Genomic DNA, 20,771 nt, shown 5'->3' with positions numbered 1-20,771 from the left:
GCGATGCGGCCGCCGCAGTCTGAGAATGCAATGGCGCTCGATAGTGTTGGGCCTCCTGCTGCTGCGGCTAGGCCTCCACCTGAGCCTCTGGCTTCTGTTCGGCTTCGGACCCAGCCTGGGCTTTTACCAGAACCTGGTGCCCTTCCGGCTCGGCTTGACCATGGTACGACAGTCCGAGGCCCCGGCGCGGCCTCGGGCCAGCGGTAAGCCTTCCTGGTTCGACCAGACCTGGGCGAAGCGAGAGGCGGCGGGCGGCGAGCCGATGGTGTGCCGGAGGCGGCGGCCCGCGGCCTCGAGCCCCGCCGGGCCCGGCTACAACTTCCTGGACGGCTTCGGCGAGTACAGCCGCAAGTACAGCGCCTTCCCCGAGCCGCAGCGCCGCCGCATGAAGGAGGCCGCCCTCCGGATGTTCTACTTCGGCTACGAGAACTACATGGAGCACGCCTTCCCCCAGGACGAGCTAAACCCCATCGACTGCCGGGGCCGAGGGCCCGACCGGGATAACCCGTGAGTACGGTCTGGAGGGGATGGGAGATGGGGGGGCGTGAGAGGGAGGTGGGCACGGAGGTGGGGGGGGGGCGTGAGGGGGAGGTGGGCACGGAGGTGGGGGGGGGGGCGTGAGGGGGAGGTGGGCACGGAGGTGGGGGGGGCGTGAGGGGGAGGTGGGCACGGAGGTGGGGGGGGCGTGAGGGGGAGGTGGGCACGGAGGTGGGGGGGGGCGTGAGGGGGAGGTGGGCACGGAGGTGGGGGGGCGTGAGGGAGAGGTGGGCACGGAGGTGGGGGGGGCGTGAGGGGGAGGTGGGGGGGGCGTGAGGGGGAGGTGGGCACGGAGGTGGGGGGGGCGTGAGGGGGAGGTGGGCACGGAGGTGGGGGGGCGTGAGGGGGAGTTGGGCACGGAGGTGGGGGGGGCGTGAGGGGGAGTTGGGCACGGAGGTGGGGGGGGCGTGAGGGGGAGTTGGGCACGGAGGTGGGGGGGGCGTGATGGGGAGGTGGGCACGGAGGTGGGGGGGGGCGTGAGGGGGAGGTGGGCACGGAGGTGGGGGGGCGTGAGGGGGAGGTGGGCACGGAGGTGGGGGGGGCGTGAGGGGGAGGTGGGCACGGAGGTGGGGGGGGCGTGAGGGGAAGGTGGGCACGGAGGTGGGGGGGGCGTGAGGGGGAGGTGGGCAGGGGGGCGTGAGGGGGAGGTGGGCACGGAGGTGGGGGGGGGGCGTGAGGGGAAGGTGGGCACGGAGGTGGGGGGGGCATGAGGGAGAGGTGGGCACGGAGGTGGGGGGGGCGTGAGGGGGAGGTGGGGGGGGCGTGAGGGGGAGGTGGGCACGGAGGTGGGGGGGGCGTGAGGGGGAGGTGGGCACGGAGGTGGGGGGCGTGAGGGGGAGGTGGGGGGGGGCGTGAGGGGGAGGTGGGGGGGGCGTGAGGGGGAGGTGGGCACGGAGGTGGGGGGGGCGTGAGGGGGAGGTGGGCACGGAGGTGGGGGGGGCGTGAGGGGGAGGTGGGCACGGAGGTGGGGGGGGCGTGAGGGGGAGGTGGGCACGGAGGTGTGGGGGCGGCGTGAGGGGGAGGTGGGCACGGAGGTGGGGGGGGCGTGAGGGGGAGGTGGGCACGGAGGGGGGGGGCGTGAGGGGGAGGTGGGCACGGAGGTGGGGGGGGCGTGAGGGGGAGGTGGGCACGGAGGTGGGGGGGGCGTGAGGGGGAGGTGGGCACGGAGGTGGGGGGGGCGTGAGGGGGAGGTGGGCACGGAGGTGGGGGGGGCGTGAGGGGGAGGTGGGCACGGAGGTGGGGGGGGCGTGAGGGGGAGGTGGGCACGGAGGTGGGGGGGGCGTGAGGGGGAGGTGGGCACGGAGGTGGGGGGGGCGTGAGGGGGAGGTGGGCAGGGGGGCGTGAGGGGGAGGTGGGCAGGGGGGCGTGAGGGGGAGGTGGGCACGGAGGTGGGGGGGGCGTGAGGGGGAGGTGGGCACGGAGGTGGGGGGGGCGTGAGGGGGAGGTGGGCACGGAGGTGGGGGGGCGTGAGGGGGAGTTGGGCACGGAGGTGGGGGGGCATGAGGGGGAGTTGGGCACGGAGGTGGGGGGGCATGAGGGGGAGTTGGGCACGGAGGTGGGGGGGCATGAGGGGGAGTTGGGCACGGAGGTGGGGGGTGCGTGAGGGGGAGGTGGGCACGGAGGTGGGGGGGGGGCGTGAGGGGGAGGTGGGCACGGAGGTGGGGGGGGCGTGAGGGGGAGGTGGGCACGGAGGTGGGGGGGGGCGTGAGGGGGAGGTGGGCACGGAGGTGGGGGGGGCGTGAGGGGGAGGTGGGCACGGAGGTGGGGGGCGTGAGGGGGAGGTGGGCACGGAGGTGGGGGGGGCGTGAGGGGGAGGTGGGCAGGGGGGCGTGAGGGGGAGGTGGGCAGGGGGGCGTGAGGGGGAGGTGGGCACGGAGGTGGGGGGGGCGTGAGGGGGAGGTGGGGAGGGGGGCGTGAGGGGGAGGTGGGCACGGAGTTGGGGGGGGGCGTGAGGGGGAGGTGGGCACGGAGGTGGGGGGGGCGTGAGGGGGAGGTGGGCACGGAGGTGGGGGGGGGCGTGAGGGGGAGGTGGGCACGGAGGTGGGGGGGGCGTGAGGGGGAGGTGGGCACGGAGGTGGGGGGGGGCGTGAGGGGGAGGTGGGCACGGAGGTGGGGGGGGGCGTGAGGGGGAGGTGGGCAGGGGGGCGTGAGGGGGAGGTGGGCACGGAGTTGGGGGGGGCGTGAGGGGGAGGTGGGCACGGAGGAGGGGGGGGCGTGAGGGGGAGGTGGGCACGGAGGAGGGGGGGGCGTGAGGGGGAGGTGGGCACGGAGGAGGGGGGGGCGTGAGGGGGAGGTGGGCACGGAGGTGGGGGGGGCGTGAGGGGGAGGTGGGCACGGAGGTGGGGGGGGGCGTGAGGGTGAGGTGGGCACGGAGGTGGGGGGGGCGTGAGGGGGAGGTGGGCACGGAGGTGGGGGGTCGTGAGGGGGAGGTGGGCACGGAGGTGGGGGGGGCGTGAGGGGAAGGTGGGCTCGGAGGTGGGCACAGAGGTGGGGGGGGCGTTAGGGGGAGGAAGGGGGCACGGGGATGGAGGGGCGTTGGCGGGGGGAAGGGGGCACGGGGATGGAGGGGCGTGGGGGGGGAAGGGGGCACGGGGATGGAGGGGCGTGGGGGGGGAAGGGGGCACGGGGATGGAGGGGCGTGGCGGGGGAAGGGGGCACGGGGATGGAGGGGCGTGGGTGGGGGGAAGGGGGCACGGGGATGGAGAGGCGTGGGGGGGGAAGGGGGCACGGGGATGGAGGGGCGTGGGGGGGAAGGGGGCACGGGGATGGAGGGGCGTGGGGGGGGAAGGGGGCACGGGGATGGAGGGGCGTGGCGGGGGAAGGGGGCATGGGGATGGAGGGGCGTGGGGGGGGAAGGGGGCACGGGGATGGAGGGGCGTGGGGGGGAAGGGGGCACGGGAATGGAGGGGCGTTGGGGGGGGGAAGGGGGCACGGGGATGGAGGGGCGTGGGGGGGAAGGGGGCACGGGGATGGAGGGGCGTTGGGGGGGGGAAGGGGGCACGGGGATGGAGGGGCGTTGGGGGGGGGGAAGGGGGCACGGGGATGGAGGGGCGTTGGGGGGGGGGAAGGGGGCACGGGGATGGAGGGGCGTTGGGGGGGGGGAAGGGGGCACGGGGATGGAGGGGCTCTTTTTCTCCCTAATACTTTTAAACGTAATTTGCACTTGGTGTGATTGAGGAGTCCAGGTTCCAGGGAGATCAATCCCTGTGATTTCTGCAACACTGTCCATTAGGTGGACTTTGGAATGGGTTTCACGACTGCTGTATGAGTGAATGAGTGCCAGTTTACTCCAACCTTTTAACTTTGTGAAACGTTTCACTGAGTTGTACTCTCTTTGGAAAGGGATAATCAAAATACATGTAGCATTTATTTTAATATATTTGTTTCTATCATATATTTCCGACAACTTGTCCAGCGCTAGTTTCAATGTTAAAGAAAGAGCTTTCCCACCAGTTTTTTTTAATTTCAACACTGCTATAGTTTATTTCAACTGCAGATTAGTAGAAAATGTCCAAGTTGTTTGTGTTGTGCTAGGCAATATAACTATTTAGTGAGCAGCTAATGCTGGTAGTCTGTTTTGTGGCAAATAATCACTGTTTTTATTTGCATGAACACTTCAGGTGCTTGCTGTGTGAATTGAAACCGATAAATGCAAATGATACTCATTATAGTTAACTGAGATTCCAATACATTTTTAATGTATATGAAGAGTTGTGACTTAATTGCAAAGGTGAAGTAAGAACAAATTTTGAGCAGTGGTTTTTGTGTTGGCATATAGGTATTTCAGACCTTTTTTTTTAAACCATGGTTTTCACAAACCGCTTTGCTAAAACCTAAGCATTTCTGAATTATAAAGGAATGCTTTGAATAGTTGAAATCAACTCGGCAGTCCTAGTTTTTTTTAAGGACTTCCTTATACCTGTTTCTTTGTGAATCTGCTTTCTGTAACTTTCTTCCTTGTATCTATTCTCATTGAGGAATGTCACTATGCTTTTAAAAAAATCTAAACGGCAAAACCTTTTTAGTGGAAAATTAAAATGGAACCCACAAAATTGAATGTCACAAATGGGCACAACTTTCATTGTTCAGTCATAAACTTTATTTTGAACATGTTAAATTCTTTCTGTTCTGTTTGAGCTTTTAATGTGAAAAGAATTTAATTTTGCCACATTTGAAATTTTTAAATAATTGAAAATCTTATTTTTTAACATTTAAATTGCAGTATAGAAGTTAATTGTAAGTCATGTCTTTTGCTAAACTGCTGAAATGGGGAGAAATTTTGTGCCATGCCATACAAGAAGCAAATTTCATGTCAGCTTTTTCATATGGGCATTTGACCTGCTGATAATTTTTCAATTGGTGAAATTGAATGCGATGCAGAATCTGTTTTCAGCTGCTTTCATTCAGTTGGCATTGAGCAATTGTTTAACCTGCCCTGACAATACCACTTATCTCTGTCCAAAATTATTGCAAATGACTGACAGATTACATTTTCTTGGTTTAACTGAAAGGAGCCAAAAGTAGTTAGCAAATGATAATCGCTAACATATAATAGGCAAATAGCTTAATTTAAATTCCTTTAAACATGATGGAGAAAGGAATAGGAGTTTGATCAATGAGTCGAGGAAGTTGCTGTTGAATATAAACCAGTAAGGCTGAATATTCTAGGCTTTATGTGAACACCTGGAACACTTATGTCTGGTATCATGGATAAACCACTTGAATTTGCAGGAGAAAGATCATACATGAGAATAAATTATAGAGTCATACAGCACAGAACAGTCCCTTTGGTTCACCATATTTATGCCTTCCAACAAATACTAAATTACACCAATCCCATTATGTGCACTTGGTTCATGTCCTGGCATTTTAAGTACTGATCAGTTGCTTCTTAAATGTTGCAGGAATATTTGCCTCCGCCATCCTCTGAAGCAGCACGTGAGATATATCTCCTTCCTTGCATCCCATAGCAACCCAGGTCTCAAGTAGTCTTTGCTATTCATTAGGATCTTAGTTGATTTCATTGATCTAACTTCACCTCTGTGCCTACACTAACCCCAATACTTTTAAGTCTCCATACAGGATCAGAAACCTTCTACCTCACCCTTGGATGTATCTATTGACTTAATCACTCTGCCCTCTGTCGAAGAGGATTCCAAATGGTAATTTCTCTGAGGAGAAAGCACCATAATTCCTGGTTTAAAGGAAAGACTCCTTGTTTTTAAAGTGTCCCTAGTTCGAGACTGGAAAGCTTTGTTTAAGCTTTTCATTTGAAAAACCCCTTGTCCAAGATTCAACCAAGTGAACTTTTGCTAAACTCTCTCCAGTGCACCTATATCCCTCAAGGAATCCAAAGCTCTGTACACCGTTCTCAGCATTGTGACTTTTATACTCCACCTTCTCCTCCGTGGATTACTTACTTGAATTGCTTGCTGTGTCTGCATGTAAGCTTTTTTGTAATTCTTTGTACTTTTATACGTTATGGGTGTCGTTGACAAGGCTAACATTTGTTGCCCATCCCTAATTTTCCTTACTTGAAATGGTTTGGCCGGCCATTTCAGGGTACTCTTAAGAATCAACCACTTTGGATGGTCAGCAAAGCAGGCTAGACTAGTTAAGGTTGGCAGATTTCCTTCCCTCAAGGACATTAGTGAGCCACATGGGTTTTTACAACAAGTGATGACGGTTGTTATACTCACTATTGCTAATGGCCAGCTTTATCTTTCAGATATATTAATTGAATTCAAATTCCACCAGCTGGTCTAGTGGGATTTAAACCCAGAACATTAGCCAGGCCTCCAGATGAAGCAGCATTTTATCAACATTTTCCTACATTTGTATGCTGTAAAGGTAGAACACGGATACAGAGTATAAATATAGCTATGCACCAGATAATGTATTTTGGCGAATCATTCATATTGCCACTTTTTTTATGATATGTTTTTGGTTACTTACAGCTGCAATGAAAATCCCTGCTGGATTGTTTAAATGATCTGCAGAAATAAGAGTTAGCATTTGACTTCATTGTAGCTTTGGAGTAGCTTTTCAGATGTGTGCACCAACGACTCTTTTAGAAAGAAAAACTATATGTTAGATTTTTATCATCAATTGTGGTTTTATGCAGGTGTGTGCCATCTCTAAAGATATAAGAAATTGGAGCAAAACTGTACCCTTGTCCTTTCAAGCTGGCTGTTAGTCAACAACACTTGTGCAGCTGAGCTCCACCTTCCAGACTTCAGTCTTCTCAGTTTGATGACAACTGGAGGTCTAATAGCAGCAGTCTCTTGAAAAAGTGCCCCATCTCCCCTATCAAGTATTTGTGCTAATGCTGGTAACGTTTAGGTTTTGAAAGCAGTATTCAAATACTTAGTCCAGTTCCACTCAGTTTGCAGAACAGGAAACAAATCTTTCTCATTATGAAGACTTGTAGTCCAGAACTTGGTAAACCTTGAGCCAAGCTGTTCCAGTAAAGCTACAATATTGATATTTACCTAGCAATGTAAAAGATAGCCTCAGTATATCCAGAATCGTAGAATCCCTACAGTGCTGAAGCAGGCCATTCGGCCTATCGAATCCACACTGACCCTCTGAACAGCAGCCCACCCAGACCCATAACCTGTGGCTGTAAACATAGATATCCCATTGCTGATCCATCTAGCCTGCACAGCTTTGGACACTATATAGGCAATGTAACATGGCCAATCCATCTAACCTGCACCTCTTTGGGCTCTTGCATGGGAAGGTGTATGGGTTATTGGAGTGGAGGAGGAGTGCGTGCACACTGCAGGCCAAATCAAAACTAGCCAATTATTGCACCATCAGTCTAATCTCTATCAATAAACTGTTAGAAAAGGTAATCAACAGTGCTCTTAAGCAATGCCTGCTTAGCAATTACCTGCTCAGTGGTTCTCAGCAAAATGAATTGAAACGAAGAGCTGTCAGTGCTAGGAATCCGAAGCAAAAATAGAAATTGCTGGAGAAGCTCAGCATGTCTGACAGCATCTGTGGAGAGAAAGCAGAGTTAATGTTTGGAGTACAGTGACCCTTCAGGACTGATTGTAGCTAGGGAAAGGTTGGTGTATGTACCGAAAATGGGGCGAAAGGCCGGTGAACAATACATCAATACGGAGCCCAGAGAGAGAAAGCGAACGAGACAACAGCAGTTGGACTGAAAAAGAGTGGGTAATAGTCAGCCTGGGAGAATCAGTAGTTGCTGATGGGGACTATTTGTATCTGACAGTGAGTTGGTTGGGTAGCAGCCCATGTGACAACAAAGCCTGGTGTGTAGGAGTTGGGGGAGGACATGGTATGAAAATCACGAAGGCTGCAGGGTCTCCAAGTGGAAAATGAGATGCTTTTCTTCCAGTTTGTTTCGTTGGTGCATTGCAGCAAGCCTGAGGCAGATGTTGACTGGGGAGCATGGTGCATTGAAGTAGCAGGCGTTGGGATAACTCAGTCATTTTTGCTGAGAGAACATGGGTGTTCTGCAAAGTTGCCACCCAGTCAGTGTTTCATTTCCCAGTGTAGAGGAAACCACGTTGTGAGCAACAAATACAGCAAACTAGATTGAGTGAAGTAAAGGTAAATCGTTGCTTCACCTGGAAGGTGTGTCTGGAGCCTTGGATACTGAGGTGGTGGGGGCAAAATAAATGGGCTGGTGTTATACCTTCTGTGGTTGCATGGGAAGGTGCTGAGGGAAGTTGGGAGTGGCAGAGGAGTGGACCAAGGTGTTCCAGAGGGAACCGACTCTGCAAAAGGCTAACCATTACCCATTCCTTTGTTTGCCTTATTGCTGTTTTGTGGGTTTGATCTCCGTCTGCTGATTACTCTACCACCCCAACATCTTTGGCATAAGTGCCAATCTTTTCCTAGCTACAATCAGTTCTGCTTTCTCTCTACAGATGCTACCAGACCTCCTGAGCTCCAGCAGTTTTTGCACTGATTCTCACCTGATTTGCCATTCAGTTTCTCACCTCATTACAGCCTAGTTTCAAACATGGATAAAAGAGCTGAATTCCAGAGGTGATAGCAAGAGTGCATCAAAGCTGCATGTGACTGGGCCATGGCTGATTAGTCATGTGAAGTCAGGAATTCTAATCATGTTTAAAAATGCTGCTGCACACCTCTGGAGCAAGTGGGGATTGAATCCAGACTTTCTGGCTCAGAGGCACCCTACCACTGCACCACGAGTCCCCCCACCCCCGCCCCGTTCTTTAGGCAGCCACATCATCAATGACATTCCCTCCATAAGGAAAAGATTTGACAGTTTTCTTGTTATAGGTGAAAAACTCTGTTAATATCCCAATCATGAATTACTTGGGGTAAATTTTGCTTTTGGAACTGTTAATTGATTTTGTTTTCCTTCTAGTTCAAACATAAACATTAATGATGTCCTTGGGAACTATTCTTTAACTCTGATCGATGCACTTGATACATTAGCGGTGAGTAACAGATGTTTAGTGATATAACTACGTTTCTCAGTGGGACTTTGCAATCTTTTTATTCTGTTAATTTCAGTTGAGTAAATTTCTTGTTTTCCCAAGTCATTTGTATGGAGCCTTAAAGCTTATTTTGAATAAAAATGTTCATCTGTGTTTGAGCTATGAAGTAACTTGAACATATGTACTTTGGGTGTTAATCCTCTAAAATTCATTAAGATTCTTTTGATTCTTTTTATTTCCTTCACCAAGGAAAGTCGAGTTCTAAATATTTCTGGTGATTTTAACATGGTCATTTTATGCAAACAACAATCAAGATTGCTTGGATCGTGAAATTTTGCATAAATGAAACATGAAACAGGTGTTTCCAATTTACAGTGAACCTGAACTTGATGCAAAATACTTGTGCGTTCATGCCAATAGCATGATTTTACTGGGTGATTTACTAACGAGTGAAGGAGAGAGAAATCAAGTTCCTACTCTCTGTGAAATGTTGCATGATTTGCATCACAACCCTGTTGACTTCCATTGATCCTTAACTGTGTAAAATGTCATGTAATTGCTGGATTTGCACTTAATAAGAAAGGTCTCATTTAAAGGTTGGTAACTCATGTTATAAATCACACAGTTAACAGGCTGCTTATTCAGTCAATCTTGGAAGTGTGGACAGGGAGTAAATGCATCTGTGCTTGTCATCTTAACTGGTGATTTGCTCCTGGTTTTACCATTATTTGCCTGTATTTTTATGTTAGATTTTGCTATGTTCCTTGCAGGTTTTAAGTTCTTATATTTAAGATGCAAGGCTGTTTTGTGACTCAAATGCCAGTTAGATTTATTTCAGAAAACTTTTGGTTAAAGTGCATGACAAAGAATGTTCATGCATTTCACAAGTTGCCCTTCCGTTTACTTATTAATGTCCTCTTGATCAATGCGATAATTTTCAACAACACCTGGTTGTTAGGCTGCTTTTCTGTTCCGTTTTGCCTTCCCTTTCTGCTTCTCTTCTTTCAGTCCATTCTTTCTCTGTCGTTAAATTCCATTGGCGAAGGAGATGCTATTTTGGACCAGACTGTTATGAGATCCCAGTGACAACATTGGTGGGCGGCACGGTGGCACAGTGGTTAGCATTGCTGCCTCACAGCGTCAGAGACCCGGGTTCAATTCCCGCCTCAGGCGACTGACTGTGTGGAGTTTGCACATTCTCCCCATGTCTGCGTGGGTTTCCTCCGGGTGCTCCGGTTTCCTCCCACCATCCAAAGATGTGCAGGTCAGGTGAATTGGCCATGCTAAATTGCCCGTAGTGTTAGGTAAGGGGCAAATGTAGGGATATGGGTGGGTTGCGCTTCGGCGGGTCGGTGTGGACTTGTTGGGCCGAAGGGCCTGTTTCCACACTGTAATGTAATCTAATCTAATCTAATCTAACATTGACGTTGAGGCACTATTTAGTTTCTTATTTATGGCACAAAAATTAGTCTACTCATGATGAGGTAAAATCCCAGTTTATGATGTTTCCTGTTTTAAGTCCTGTTCCAGAAGTTTTTGGGCAGATAAATCATTTTCCCCAAGAAGGTCCAAATTAGATGGGCCAAACAGTGATTACGCTTAAGCCACCTTTTTGATAATGAAGCCAGAGTAGAAGCTGATCTAATTTTCTACTGTGCAACTTACTGCTGTTTATCAAGCTGTTGTAGGGTTTGCTTAGCTCAGTTAGTTCATGGGCTGGGTGGCTGATTTGTGATGCAGAATGTATTCTCACTGTTTGCATCAGTTAGCTAAGCAGTTTTATAGTTTGGTGAGACTGTGATAACTTTTTAACTTCTAATGCAATCAAAAATCCTAGCAGACGTTTGGTGGCAGTGAATGCTGTCTGAGTATTCAGGTCTGACTTAATGCTTACCTGATGTTCTCCCACAACCCTTTTCCTCCCCACCCTCACCATATTGAAGCAGAGACAATGAAACCTGTCTGCTTTGAGAAGCTTGTTATGAGTTGACACTGTGGCATACATGCTGTATCATGAGGTGTCAAGGTGACAATTTAATTGCCCTGTTGCCTCGTTGGCTGTAGTTTCAGATCTTGGCTACATGTAATCCCTTTGCAAGTCTAGCAACAGACTACTATCCAGGGTGATATGCACAGATACTCCATCCGCTGGCTCGTGCAAGAACCTCCCTCCCATTAGCACATTCCACTAAAGCTAAAACAGGCTTTTACCCCTGTCTTTGTGTGCTATAGCTGCAGATTGGCACACATCCCCAGGGATTGGCTTGCTATCGAGCAAGGGTCAGCAGCCCCTTGTTATCTTTGTAGTCTTGAGATTATAGTCCAGGCTGTTCTGACTTGCGTCTTTACTAATGAGGATTCTGGGCAATCTAAGATGAAGACAGGAACATTTTCTGACTGTAACAGCTGCTCCTTTATTGAGGTATTTTAGGTGTTGGAGGTGATTTCCTCGAATTCCAGGAGCAGCAATTACTGTTTTATATGCTGTTGTGTTGTTTTGGAACTTTTGGCAAAAAAAGTCAAAACAACAGCAGTTTTAAAAGGCAGAAGAACAGACAAAGGAAGCACATGGTGAGGTCAGTGCAGGAGAGGGAGAGAAAGAAACTGACACAGCAGTGAACCTGCAAAGTTACTGCCTTTGCTGTTTTGAATTCATGTATCGCTGGACATAGTGCGTCTGGGAAAATTAACAGTGAAATTCACAACTGATCTTGGAGGAATTGTTTGGGCGAAGATCACAGCACAGAAGCAGAGAAGTGTATTGTTTTTAAAGTGACCTACAGAAAGTCTGCAGTAGTGAGTAGAGTGGGTTCTTTCTTGATTTATATATATTTGGAGATATGTTTCTTGATTCAACTTAAAATGTAAGCCATAACTATTAATTTAACCTGGGCAGTGTTTTGTAGAGGAATAAGACAGTGTTATTTGCTGGGTCTGTAGATTGTGAAGGAGCAAAAATGGCTTTTAGTAGAGTGATATGTACTTGTCAGATGTGGGAGTTTAAAGAGAGTTTAAGGGTTACTGCGGATTATATCTGCAATAAATGCTGTTGGTTGCGAATCTTATCAGATTGAATGAATTGGTTGGAGAGACAGAAGCAATGGGGAATTTGCAACAGCAGCAGTATGTGATGAATGGCAGTTATAGGAAGGGAGGGAAAGTCTCAGATACAGTCACATCGATGGGTTAACTCCAGGAAAGGTAAGAGAGGTAGGCAGCTAGTGTAGGAGTCTATTGTGGCTGTACCTATTTCAAACAAGTATGCTGTTTTGGAAAATGTAGGGAGTGATGGATTCTCAGGGGAATGTAGCATGAACAGCCAAGTTACTGGTATTGAAACTGACTCTAATGCAATGAGGGTTACATTGAGTTTCAAGAGATCAGTTGTGTTAGGGGACTCTCTAGTCCAAGGTACAGACAGACATTTCTGTGGCTAGCAGCGAGAAATCAGAATGGTGTGTTGCTTCCCTGGTGACAGGATCAAGGATGCCTCAGAGAGGGTGCAGAATGTTCTCAAGGGGGAGAGGGGTCAGCAAGAGGTTGAGATTCTGAAGGGAGATTACAGAGAGTTAGGCAGGAATTTAAAAAGGAGGTCCTCGAGAGTAGTAATATCTGAATTACTCACTGTGCTGTGAGATAGTGAGGATAGAGCAGATGAATGCATGGCTGAAGAGCTGGTGTATGGGAGAAGGATTCACTTTTTGGACCACTGGAATCTCTTTTGGGGTAGAAGTGACCTATGCAAGGATGGATTGCACCTAGATTGGAAAGGGACTAATTACTCGCAGGGAGATTTGCTAGAGCTGTTCAGGATGATTTAAACTGGTATGGGGGTTGGGGGGGAACCCAGGGAAATAGTGAGGAAAGAGATCAATCTGAGACTGGTACAGTTGAGAACAGAAGTGAGTCAAACAGTCAGGGCAGGCAGGGTCAAGGTAGGACTAATAAATTAAACTGCATTTATTTCAATGCAAGGGGCCTAACAGGAAAGGTAGATGAACTCAGGGCATGGTTAGGAACATGGCACTGGGATGTCATAGCAATTACCGAAACATGGCTCAGGGATGGGCAGGACTGACAGCTTAATGTTCCTGAATACAAATGCTACAGGAAGGATAGAAAGGGAGGCAAAAGAGGAGGGGGAGTGGCGTTTTTGATTACAGCTGTGCTGAGGGAGGATATTCCTGGAAATACATCCAGGGAAGGTGTTTGGGTGAAACGGAGAAATAAGAAAGAGATGATTACCTTATTGGGATTGTATTATAGACCCCCAAATAATCAGAGGGAAATTGAGAAACAAGCTTGTAAGGAGATCTCAGCTATCTGTAAAAATCATAGGGTGGTTATGGTAGGGGATTTTAATTTTACAAACATAGACTGGGACTGCCATAGTATTAAGGGTTTAGATGGAGAGGAATTTAAGTGTGTACAAGAAAACTTCCTGATTCAGTATGTGGATGTACCTACTAGAGAAGGTGCAAAACTTGACCTACTCTTGGGAAATAAGGCAGGGCAGGTGTCAGTGGGGGAGCACTTTGGGGCCAGCAACCATAATTCTATTAGATTTAAAATAGTGATGGGAAGGGATCGACCAGACCTAAAAGCTCAAGTTCTAAATTGGAGAAAAGCCAATTTTGATGGTATTAGGCAAGAACTTTCGAAAGCTGATTGGAGGCAAATATTCATAGGTAAAGGGACGGCTGGAAAATGGGAAGCCTTCAGAAATGAGATAACGAGAATCCAGAGAAAGTACATTCCTGTTAGGGTGAAAGGGAGGTATAGGGAATGCTGGATGACTGAAGAACTTGAGAGTTTGGTTAAGAAAAAGGAGGAAGCATATGTAAGATATAGACAGGATACATAAGAGGGAAATCAGGAGGCCAAAAAGGGGACATGAGATAGATTTGGCAAATAGAATTAAGGAGAATCCAAAGGGTTTTTACGTATACATTAAGGGCAAAAGGATAACTAGGGAGAGAGTAGGACCCCTCAAAGATCAGCAAGGTGGCTATTGTGTGGAGCCGCAGAAACCTAAACTAGTATGTTGCATCAGTACTTACTTTGGAAAAGAATATGGAAGATATAGATTGTAGGGAAATAGATGGTGACACCTTGCAAATGTCCATATTACAGAGGAGAAAGTGCTGAATGTCTTGAAACGCATAAAGGTGGACAAATCCCCAGGACCTGATCAGGTGTATCCGAGAACACTAGGAAGCTAGAGAAGTGATTGCTGGGCCTCTTGCTGAGATATTTGTATCATCGATAGTCACAGGTGAGGTGCTGGAAGATTGGAGGTTAGCTTACGTGGTGCCACTCTTTAAGAAGGATAGTAAGGACGAGCCAGGGAACTATAGACTGGTGAGCCTGACCTCGGTGGTGGGCCAGTTGTTGGAGGGAATCCTGAGGGACAAGATGTACATGTATTTGGAAAGGCAAGGACTGATTAAGGATAGTCAACCTGGCTTTGTGCGTGGGAAGTCATGTCTCAAAAACTTGATTGAGATTTTTGAAGAAGTAACAAAGAGGATTGATGAGGGCAGAGCGGTGGATGTGATCTACATGGCCTTCAGTAAGGCGTTCGACAAAGGTGAGCATAAGAGGTACAGTTAGTAAGTTTGCAGATGACACCAAAATTGGAGGTGTAGTGGACAGCGAAGAAGGTTACCTCGGATTACAACAGGATCTTGATCAGATGGGCCAATGGGCAGAGAAGTGGCAGATGGAGTTTAATTCCGATAAATGTTAGGTGCTGCATTTTGGGAAAGCAATTCTTAGCAGGACTTATACACTTAATGGTAAGGTCCTAGGGAGTGTTGCTGAACAAAGAGACCTTGGAGTGCAGGTTCATAGCTCCTTGAAAGTGGAGTCGCAGGTAGATAGGATAGTGAAGAAGGTGTTTGGTATGCTTTCTTTAATTGTGCAGGGGTTGGGAGGTCACATTGCAGCTGTCCAGGACATTGGTTAGGCCACTGTTGGAATGTTGCGTGCAATTCTGGTCTCCTTCCTATCGGAAAGATGTTGTGAAACTTGAAAGGGTTCCGAAAAGATTTGCCAGGGTTGGAGGATTTGAGCTATAGGGAGAGGGTGAACAGGCTGGGGCTGTTTTCCCTGGAGCGTCAGAGGCTGAGGGGTGACCTTACAGAGGTTTATAAAATCATGAGATGCATGGATAGGATAAATAGACAGTCTTTTCCCTGGGGTCGGGGAGTCCAGAACTAGAGGGCATAGGTTTAGGGTGAGAGGTGAAAGATATAAAAGGGACTTAGGGGCAGTGTTTTCATGCAGAGGGTGCTACATGCATGGAATGAGCTGCCATGGAAGTGGTGGAGGCTGGTACAACTGCAACATTTATAAAGGTATTTGGATGGGTATATGAATAGGAAGGGTTTGGAGGGATATGGGCCAGATGCTGGCAGGTGGGACTAGATTGTGTTGGGATATCTGGTCGGTATGGATAGGTTGGACCACAGGGTCTGTTTCCATGCTGTACGTCTCCATGACTTTATGACTCTATTAGAAGTGTTGCTTCAAGTTCCCTGTTACACTTTTCGGAATGGCATTCCATGGATATTTCATTCCATATGGTGGCTGCTTTTACATCTGCAGCCGTGTTTGGGTGTTGTCTTGACACTGGTCAGAAGTCAGCATGATGCTGCTGTCTTGAAACAGACTGGTGCATGTTGAGGGTTGTGAATGAGCCACCGGCAAGATGGAGTTTTTAAGTAATTGGGTTAGATACACGATGTAATCTAATTTCTTATTTTCAGAGAACAGCCCCTGAGTTTCTCCGGTGTGCTCTAAAGTAATTCAAGTTTTACACATTAGTAAAAAGTACCGAGCACTCCTGGGCAAGTGTCTGATTCAGAAGTTGGAAGTATGTCAAGCTCTGAGTAGATTCTGTAAAGATCTAATGATAAAAGCAACTTCAATACGTTATGCATGTGTTGAGAAAAATAGATAACACTGCATCAGTGTGGAATAAAACTTCGCATGCAGTGATAATTCAGCTGGGGCTTCTCTCGTTGGTAGTGTCGCACAGGTGGAGTGGAGTGAATCTTCTCCAATGTTAGCTGTACTACATTTGACATCTGCAAACGGCGTAGAGTGCGGTGCTTATTTTTATGCAGCAGTGGGTAATCAACATTGATTGGAGTCTGATCTTGCTGAAGCAATACATTTAATATTGTGGCAATAGAAAAGTTTAGTGTTCAAATTGAATGTACAATTGAGAGCAGGGTGTCTCCAGCTCTGCTTGTATAGAATGGGAAAATAGATAATTTATCAACTATCTCTACTTGTCAAAATTACATCAAGGTCAGTTAAGAACATGAATAGTTGATTTTAAAAAAATTAATTCTTACAGGCAAGAATATGGTTGTGACATTCCCAACTGGCTGTTGAGAAAAAGGAGCCAGAAAAGATATCATGGGGGTCAGTGTTTAGCACGGCTACCTCAATGTCAAGGACCCAGGTTCACTTTCAGACTTGGCTAACTGTCTGTGAAGTGTGCATGTTCATTCTTTGTCTGTGTGGCTTACTTCCCACAGTGCAAAGTTATGCAGGTTAGGTGGATTACCTGTGCTAAATTGCCCCATAGTATCCAGGGATGTGCAGAGCTTGGTGGGTTAACTATGGCAAATGTGGGGTAGGGTGGGATGCACTCCCAAGTTGTTGCGGATCCAGTGGGCTGAATGGCTTGTGTGCACTGTAGGGATTCTATGAAATATCCTTTATCAAGTTAAATGTCATTTAAAGAGAGTAATCTGAAGCCTGGTTGACATGTGACTTCAGATCATAGCAATGTACTGCTTAATTAGGAATAAGCGATAAGTGCTGGCTGAGCCAGTGATGGCCCCATCCCTTGAACAAATATACATTAATAAAGCTTCAGGGCTGTAAAAGTACAGGTTCTTGTTGAGGTTTGTCTCTGCAGTTATAACATCTGTAACATCCTCTCACATTGATTAGCACTTCCCAGCGCCCTGTATTTTTTGAAGGAAGTTTGCAATGATTTGAGCTGTTAAAGGCTTCTTGGAAATATAGATTTTAGGAACTGGAATATTAATAAAAGGATTACATTTTTCCTCTGATAAAGCTCTTTTGGCTTTCTAGTAAAAATGTTGGTTTAGCATGCCTGATTTAAACAAGATGTTGGTTGTTCAAAGTTCTTCACAAATAAAAAAAAAAAATTCTTTAGGATTAATTCAGAGAATTTTATTGTTTAATAGTACAAATATTTGTGGTTTTGTGATTTGAGCAGTTCAGAGTTCCCAGTTATCCTAAATTTCGAGACTACGAGACAAAGACAGGGCTGACTTAGTGTTATTTTTTAAAATAATGGAATGTGTGGAAAAGTAATAATTTTAATTTTTGAATGTTAAATTTTTGTATAAATGTGGAATGGAACAACTATTAGCAAAAATGACTATATACATCAATTAACTAAGGTGTTTCTGAACTACGCGCACTATGTACGATTAAGTACTCTAATATTCAGGATTAAAATGAGTTTAATAAAGAAACTATGGTGGAAAACTCACTTGATTATATGGATGATTCAGACAATACATATAGCACTCATCCTAGATTAAGACTGTTCTTCAAAAACCCATTAAAACTGTCTTATTTGCAATAAATTCCCATTGTTCGCTTATGAAGATCGAGCCTTGGAGTTCAACTACCTCAACGACTGCTTTTATCATTCCCATTCAGTCTCTTCCGAGATGGAATGCCCCAGAAACTGTAACAAAACTTCCTCTTTTACCAGGCAACTAACTTTGTAGAGTTGCTGCTGAACTTCAAAAAGTTCCAATCTTTCACAACTAGATCAAGCAAACATTGCTTGTATGCTTCGTACACGTCACTCCCAGCTGTATTGAACGCTATGGTCTAAGGGCTTCCTTATAACCTTGATAATCTTTTGTGGTACAGAGCCACCATTCTGTGGAAATTTTCCTCAGCCCTACTTGGGGTTTGCTAACAATAGCAGTTGTGCTATCTGAAACTACTTGTGCTTCAGTACTCTTTCAACTCTAAACTGCAACCAATTTCTTGGTAAATTGAAGCCAGAGAGTCTTCCTAAGCTCTACATATGACGATGTAGCCAATCCTGTGCCATCTTTAACTGGACCTTTAGAGTTTAAACTAATTTAGCTCCTACCTCCTCTGGACTACCATTTCTACAAGCTCCTCAGGCACTAAGCCTTCAGTATGGTAATCTCACCTGTTTTTATAGCTCCATCTCTATTCTGATACTACTTTCCAAACATGAGTAACTACCTTTTTAGTTCATGTGATATTCATAAAAGCCAAATAGTTTAAATACTTTTCCATTGCCAAATAATCTTTCCAGAACTAAACATTTGTTGTGAAATGTTGACAAGAATCAAATACTAATACTTGCAACAGAAAAATGTGATAGTATTAGAGGGTATTTTTTGACTTGTTAGATCGAAACAATGAATTTTCAGTGTTGTTTGAATTTTGCAGCATTGAAGTTAATTCCTGTTGCACAAAAATGCGAGTTTGTTCAGGAATGTAGATGAAGACCAATACTTGTAATTATTTTAAATTGTCAGTTGTTGTGCTGGGGCAGTTTGGCGATAAACGATGGCTACCTTATCCACTGTTTTCTTTTTGTTTGAATGCCACTTTATGATTCCTGATTAGACTGAGCAGTTTCTTTCCTATTTGACTTGATAAAATTACTATTTTGTTTTTGCAGTCGGCTTGGGTGTCAACAGAAATTTCTAGCTGAGTTGTTACAAATACAGTATGACTCTTTTGAAGTTAGCTAGATCAGAGGGTCCAGACATAGTGATGAAAGCCTGATCGTTTGTGCTGCTGTGTAATTACGCCTACGTTTCTATCACAGCTGAATATGCAAAATTTGTGGCTGCAATGACTTGGCATAAAGGTCCACCCTTAGCAGGAACTTGGTGCTATAGTAAACATTTCATTTCATTCGTGGCCAGTGGGTAGCACTGCCAAGACAGTTGGAGTACTCATCAGCTTGTTAATTGATTCACTTTGGCCTTCCAATTAACAGCTGTCCATATCCCAATACTGCACTTTCCAAAGTCTAAGATTATGTGCTGTGGGATGCATTCGAAGCTTGGGACAACTGCACATAGGGAAAGAGGAAAGACCACTGTCTAGGCCCTTCAGCCGGTGTAGACTGTGGGCTGGAAATTGAAAAATCCCTTGGACTGTATGTTTGATGTAATGGATGTTGTTATTTTAAATGTAATATTGGAAAATAGTTGTTTTGTACTGTACATGGCTGTTCAACATGACATTATAGAATTTAATGGATAATGTTTTTGGGAAAAATAGAGTTATTCGAGGTGTCAACCACATTAGCTGGAAACCCTGTTTCATTGATTACGAATTGTTAGCAAGTTGGGTTTTCAAGGTTTGTGTAAAGACTTGTAGCTCGGGTGCTGGTTGCCGTGTTCTGGGTATGATCACCGAACTGGGAAGTTGATTTGTAGACATTGGGTCCCCTGTCCGGGTGACATCTTCAGTGCTTTGGAGCCTCCTGTGAAGCAGTGCTGTACTGTCTCTTCTGGAATTTATTTGGTTCCGTTCCTGCTGCTTCTATTTGCCAGTTCCAGTTGTTCATTGTAGTGGCCGGGATATGAGTCAGGATTGACCTACAATGGATGAAACCAGAAAGCAGCAACCCCAAGATTTTACAGATTACCTAAAGTACACAAGCCAGATATACCACTTAGACCTGTTGTGGCACTCCCGGGAACGCCATCGCATAAACTGGCAAAAGAACTTCAGCAAAAACTAAAACATCTTATTAGTGGATCCAAGCAGTCCGTATAATCATCACAAGAATTGAGAGATAACATCAAGAGCATAAACATAGACAAGGACAAAGCAATGATCTCATTTGACATAACAGTATTGGTCACTTCAGTTGACAAAACTCTAGCCAGAGAGACAATAACCAACCTCCTGGAGAAGCAAAACAGACAACATGATGGGGAACCAAAGACTGCGTGCTCAAACTACTAGACCTGTGCTTGATGACGCACTCACACTGAAATGTCTGGACAGATCAATGGAATACCTAGGGGGTCACCCATCTCTGGGCTCATAACAGAAGCAGTGATGCAAAGAATGGAACAAACAGTCCTCCCGCAAATCCTACCTAAACTCTGGATCAGATACCCAGGCAACATTTTTGTTATCATTTAAGAGAATAGAAATAGCGAACGTACACTGGATTATCATCAGAACACTGAATGCACCACAAAAGTGTACAGGAAAGCCCCACACGCTGACCAGGTCCTGCATTACAACAGCAACCACCCACACACACCCAAGAGAAGTTGCATTAGGAGCCTGTTCAAAAAGGGTACAACACAGTGCAGCACTCCTGACCTACGAAGGGAAGAAATGGAACACCTCTACAGTGTTTTCACCAAGAACAGATACCCTGCAACTTCATCCACAAAAGCCTAACAGACAGACAACGTGATGAGGACATGCCATGATCTAACTCAGTAGCCACGATACCTTACATAAAAAAAATCTTGGAACTGACAGCCAGACATCTCCGACCACTTCGATTCATGACAGCCCATAAACCGACAGCCACTCTCGGTCAACAACTCACCAGGTCAAAATACTCTATACCCATCATGTGCAAGACATAATTTGAAGGGTTCCATGCAAAGACTGTATGAAACACAATATTGGACAAACAGGCAGACAACTAGCATCCCGCATCCATCATCAACAACTAGCCACTAAACGCATGACCAGCTGTCCTCA

The 20,771-nt window shown here is 47.2% G+C and overlaps 1 protein-coding gene across 1 annotated transcript in view; it reads left to right on the top strand.

The window, feature by feature from the left end:
* The window catches only part of edem1 (ER degradation enhancer, mannosidase alpha-like 1), a 43,254-nt gene continuing 22,483 nt past the window's right edge, over window positions 1-20,771 (top strand). Inside the window, exons 1-2 of the mRNA XM_087994500.1 lie at window positions 1-507; window positions 8,906-8,978. Coding sequence (XP_087850626.1) covers window positions 26-507; window positions 8,906-8,978 — 555 coding nt within the window. The 5' untranslated portion in view covers window positions 1-25. The remainder of the gene's footprint in view (window positions 508-8,905; window positions 8,979-20,771) is intronic.

The sequence above is a fragment of the Chiloscyllium plagiosum genome, unplaced genomic scaffold, assembly GCF_037043375.1.
Source record: "Chiloscyllium plagiosum isolate Xiang-an unplaced genomic scaffold, Cpla_swu_hap1 HiC_scaffold_14, whole genome shotgun sequence".
NCBI classification, from domain to species: domain Eukaryota; kingdom Metazoa; phylum Chordata; class Chondrichthyes; order Orectolobiformes; family Hemiscylliidae; genus Chiloscyllium; species Chiloscyllium plagiosum.
This window is presented reverse-complemented; position numbering and strand designations above follow the sequence as displayed.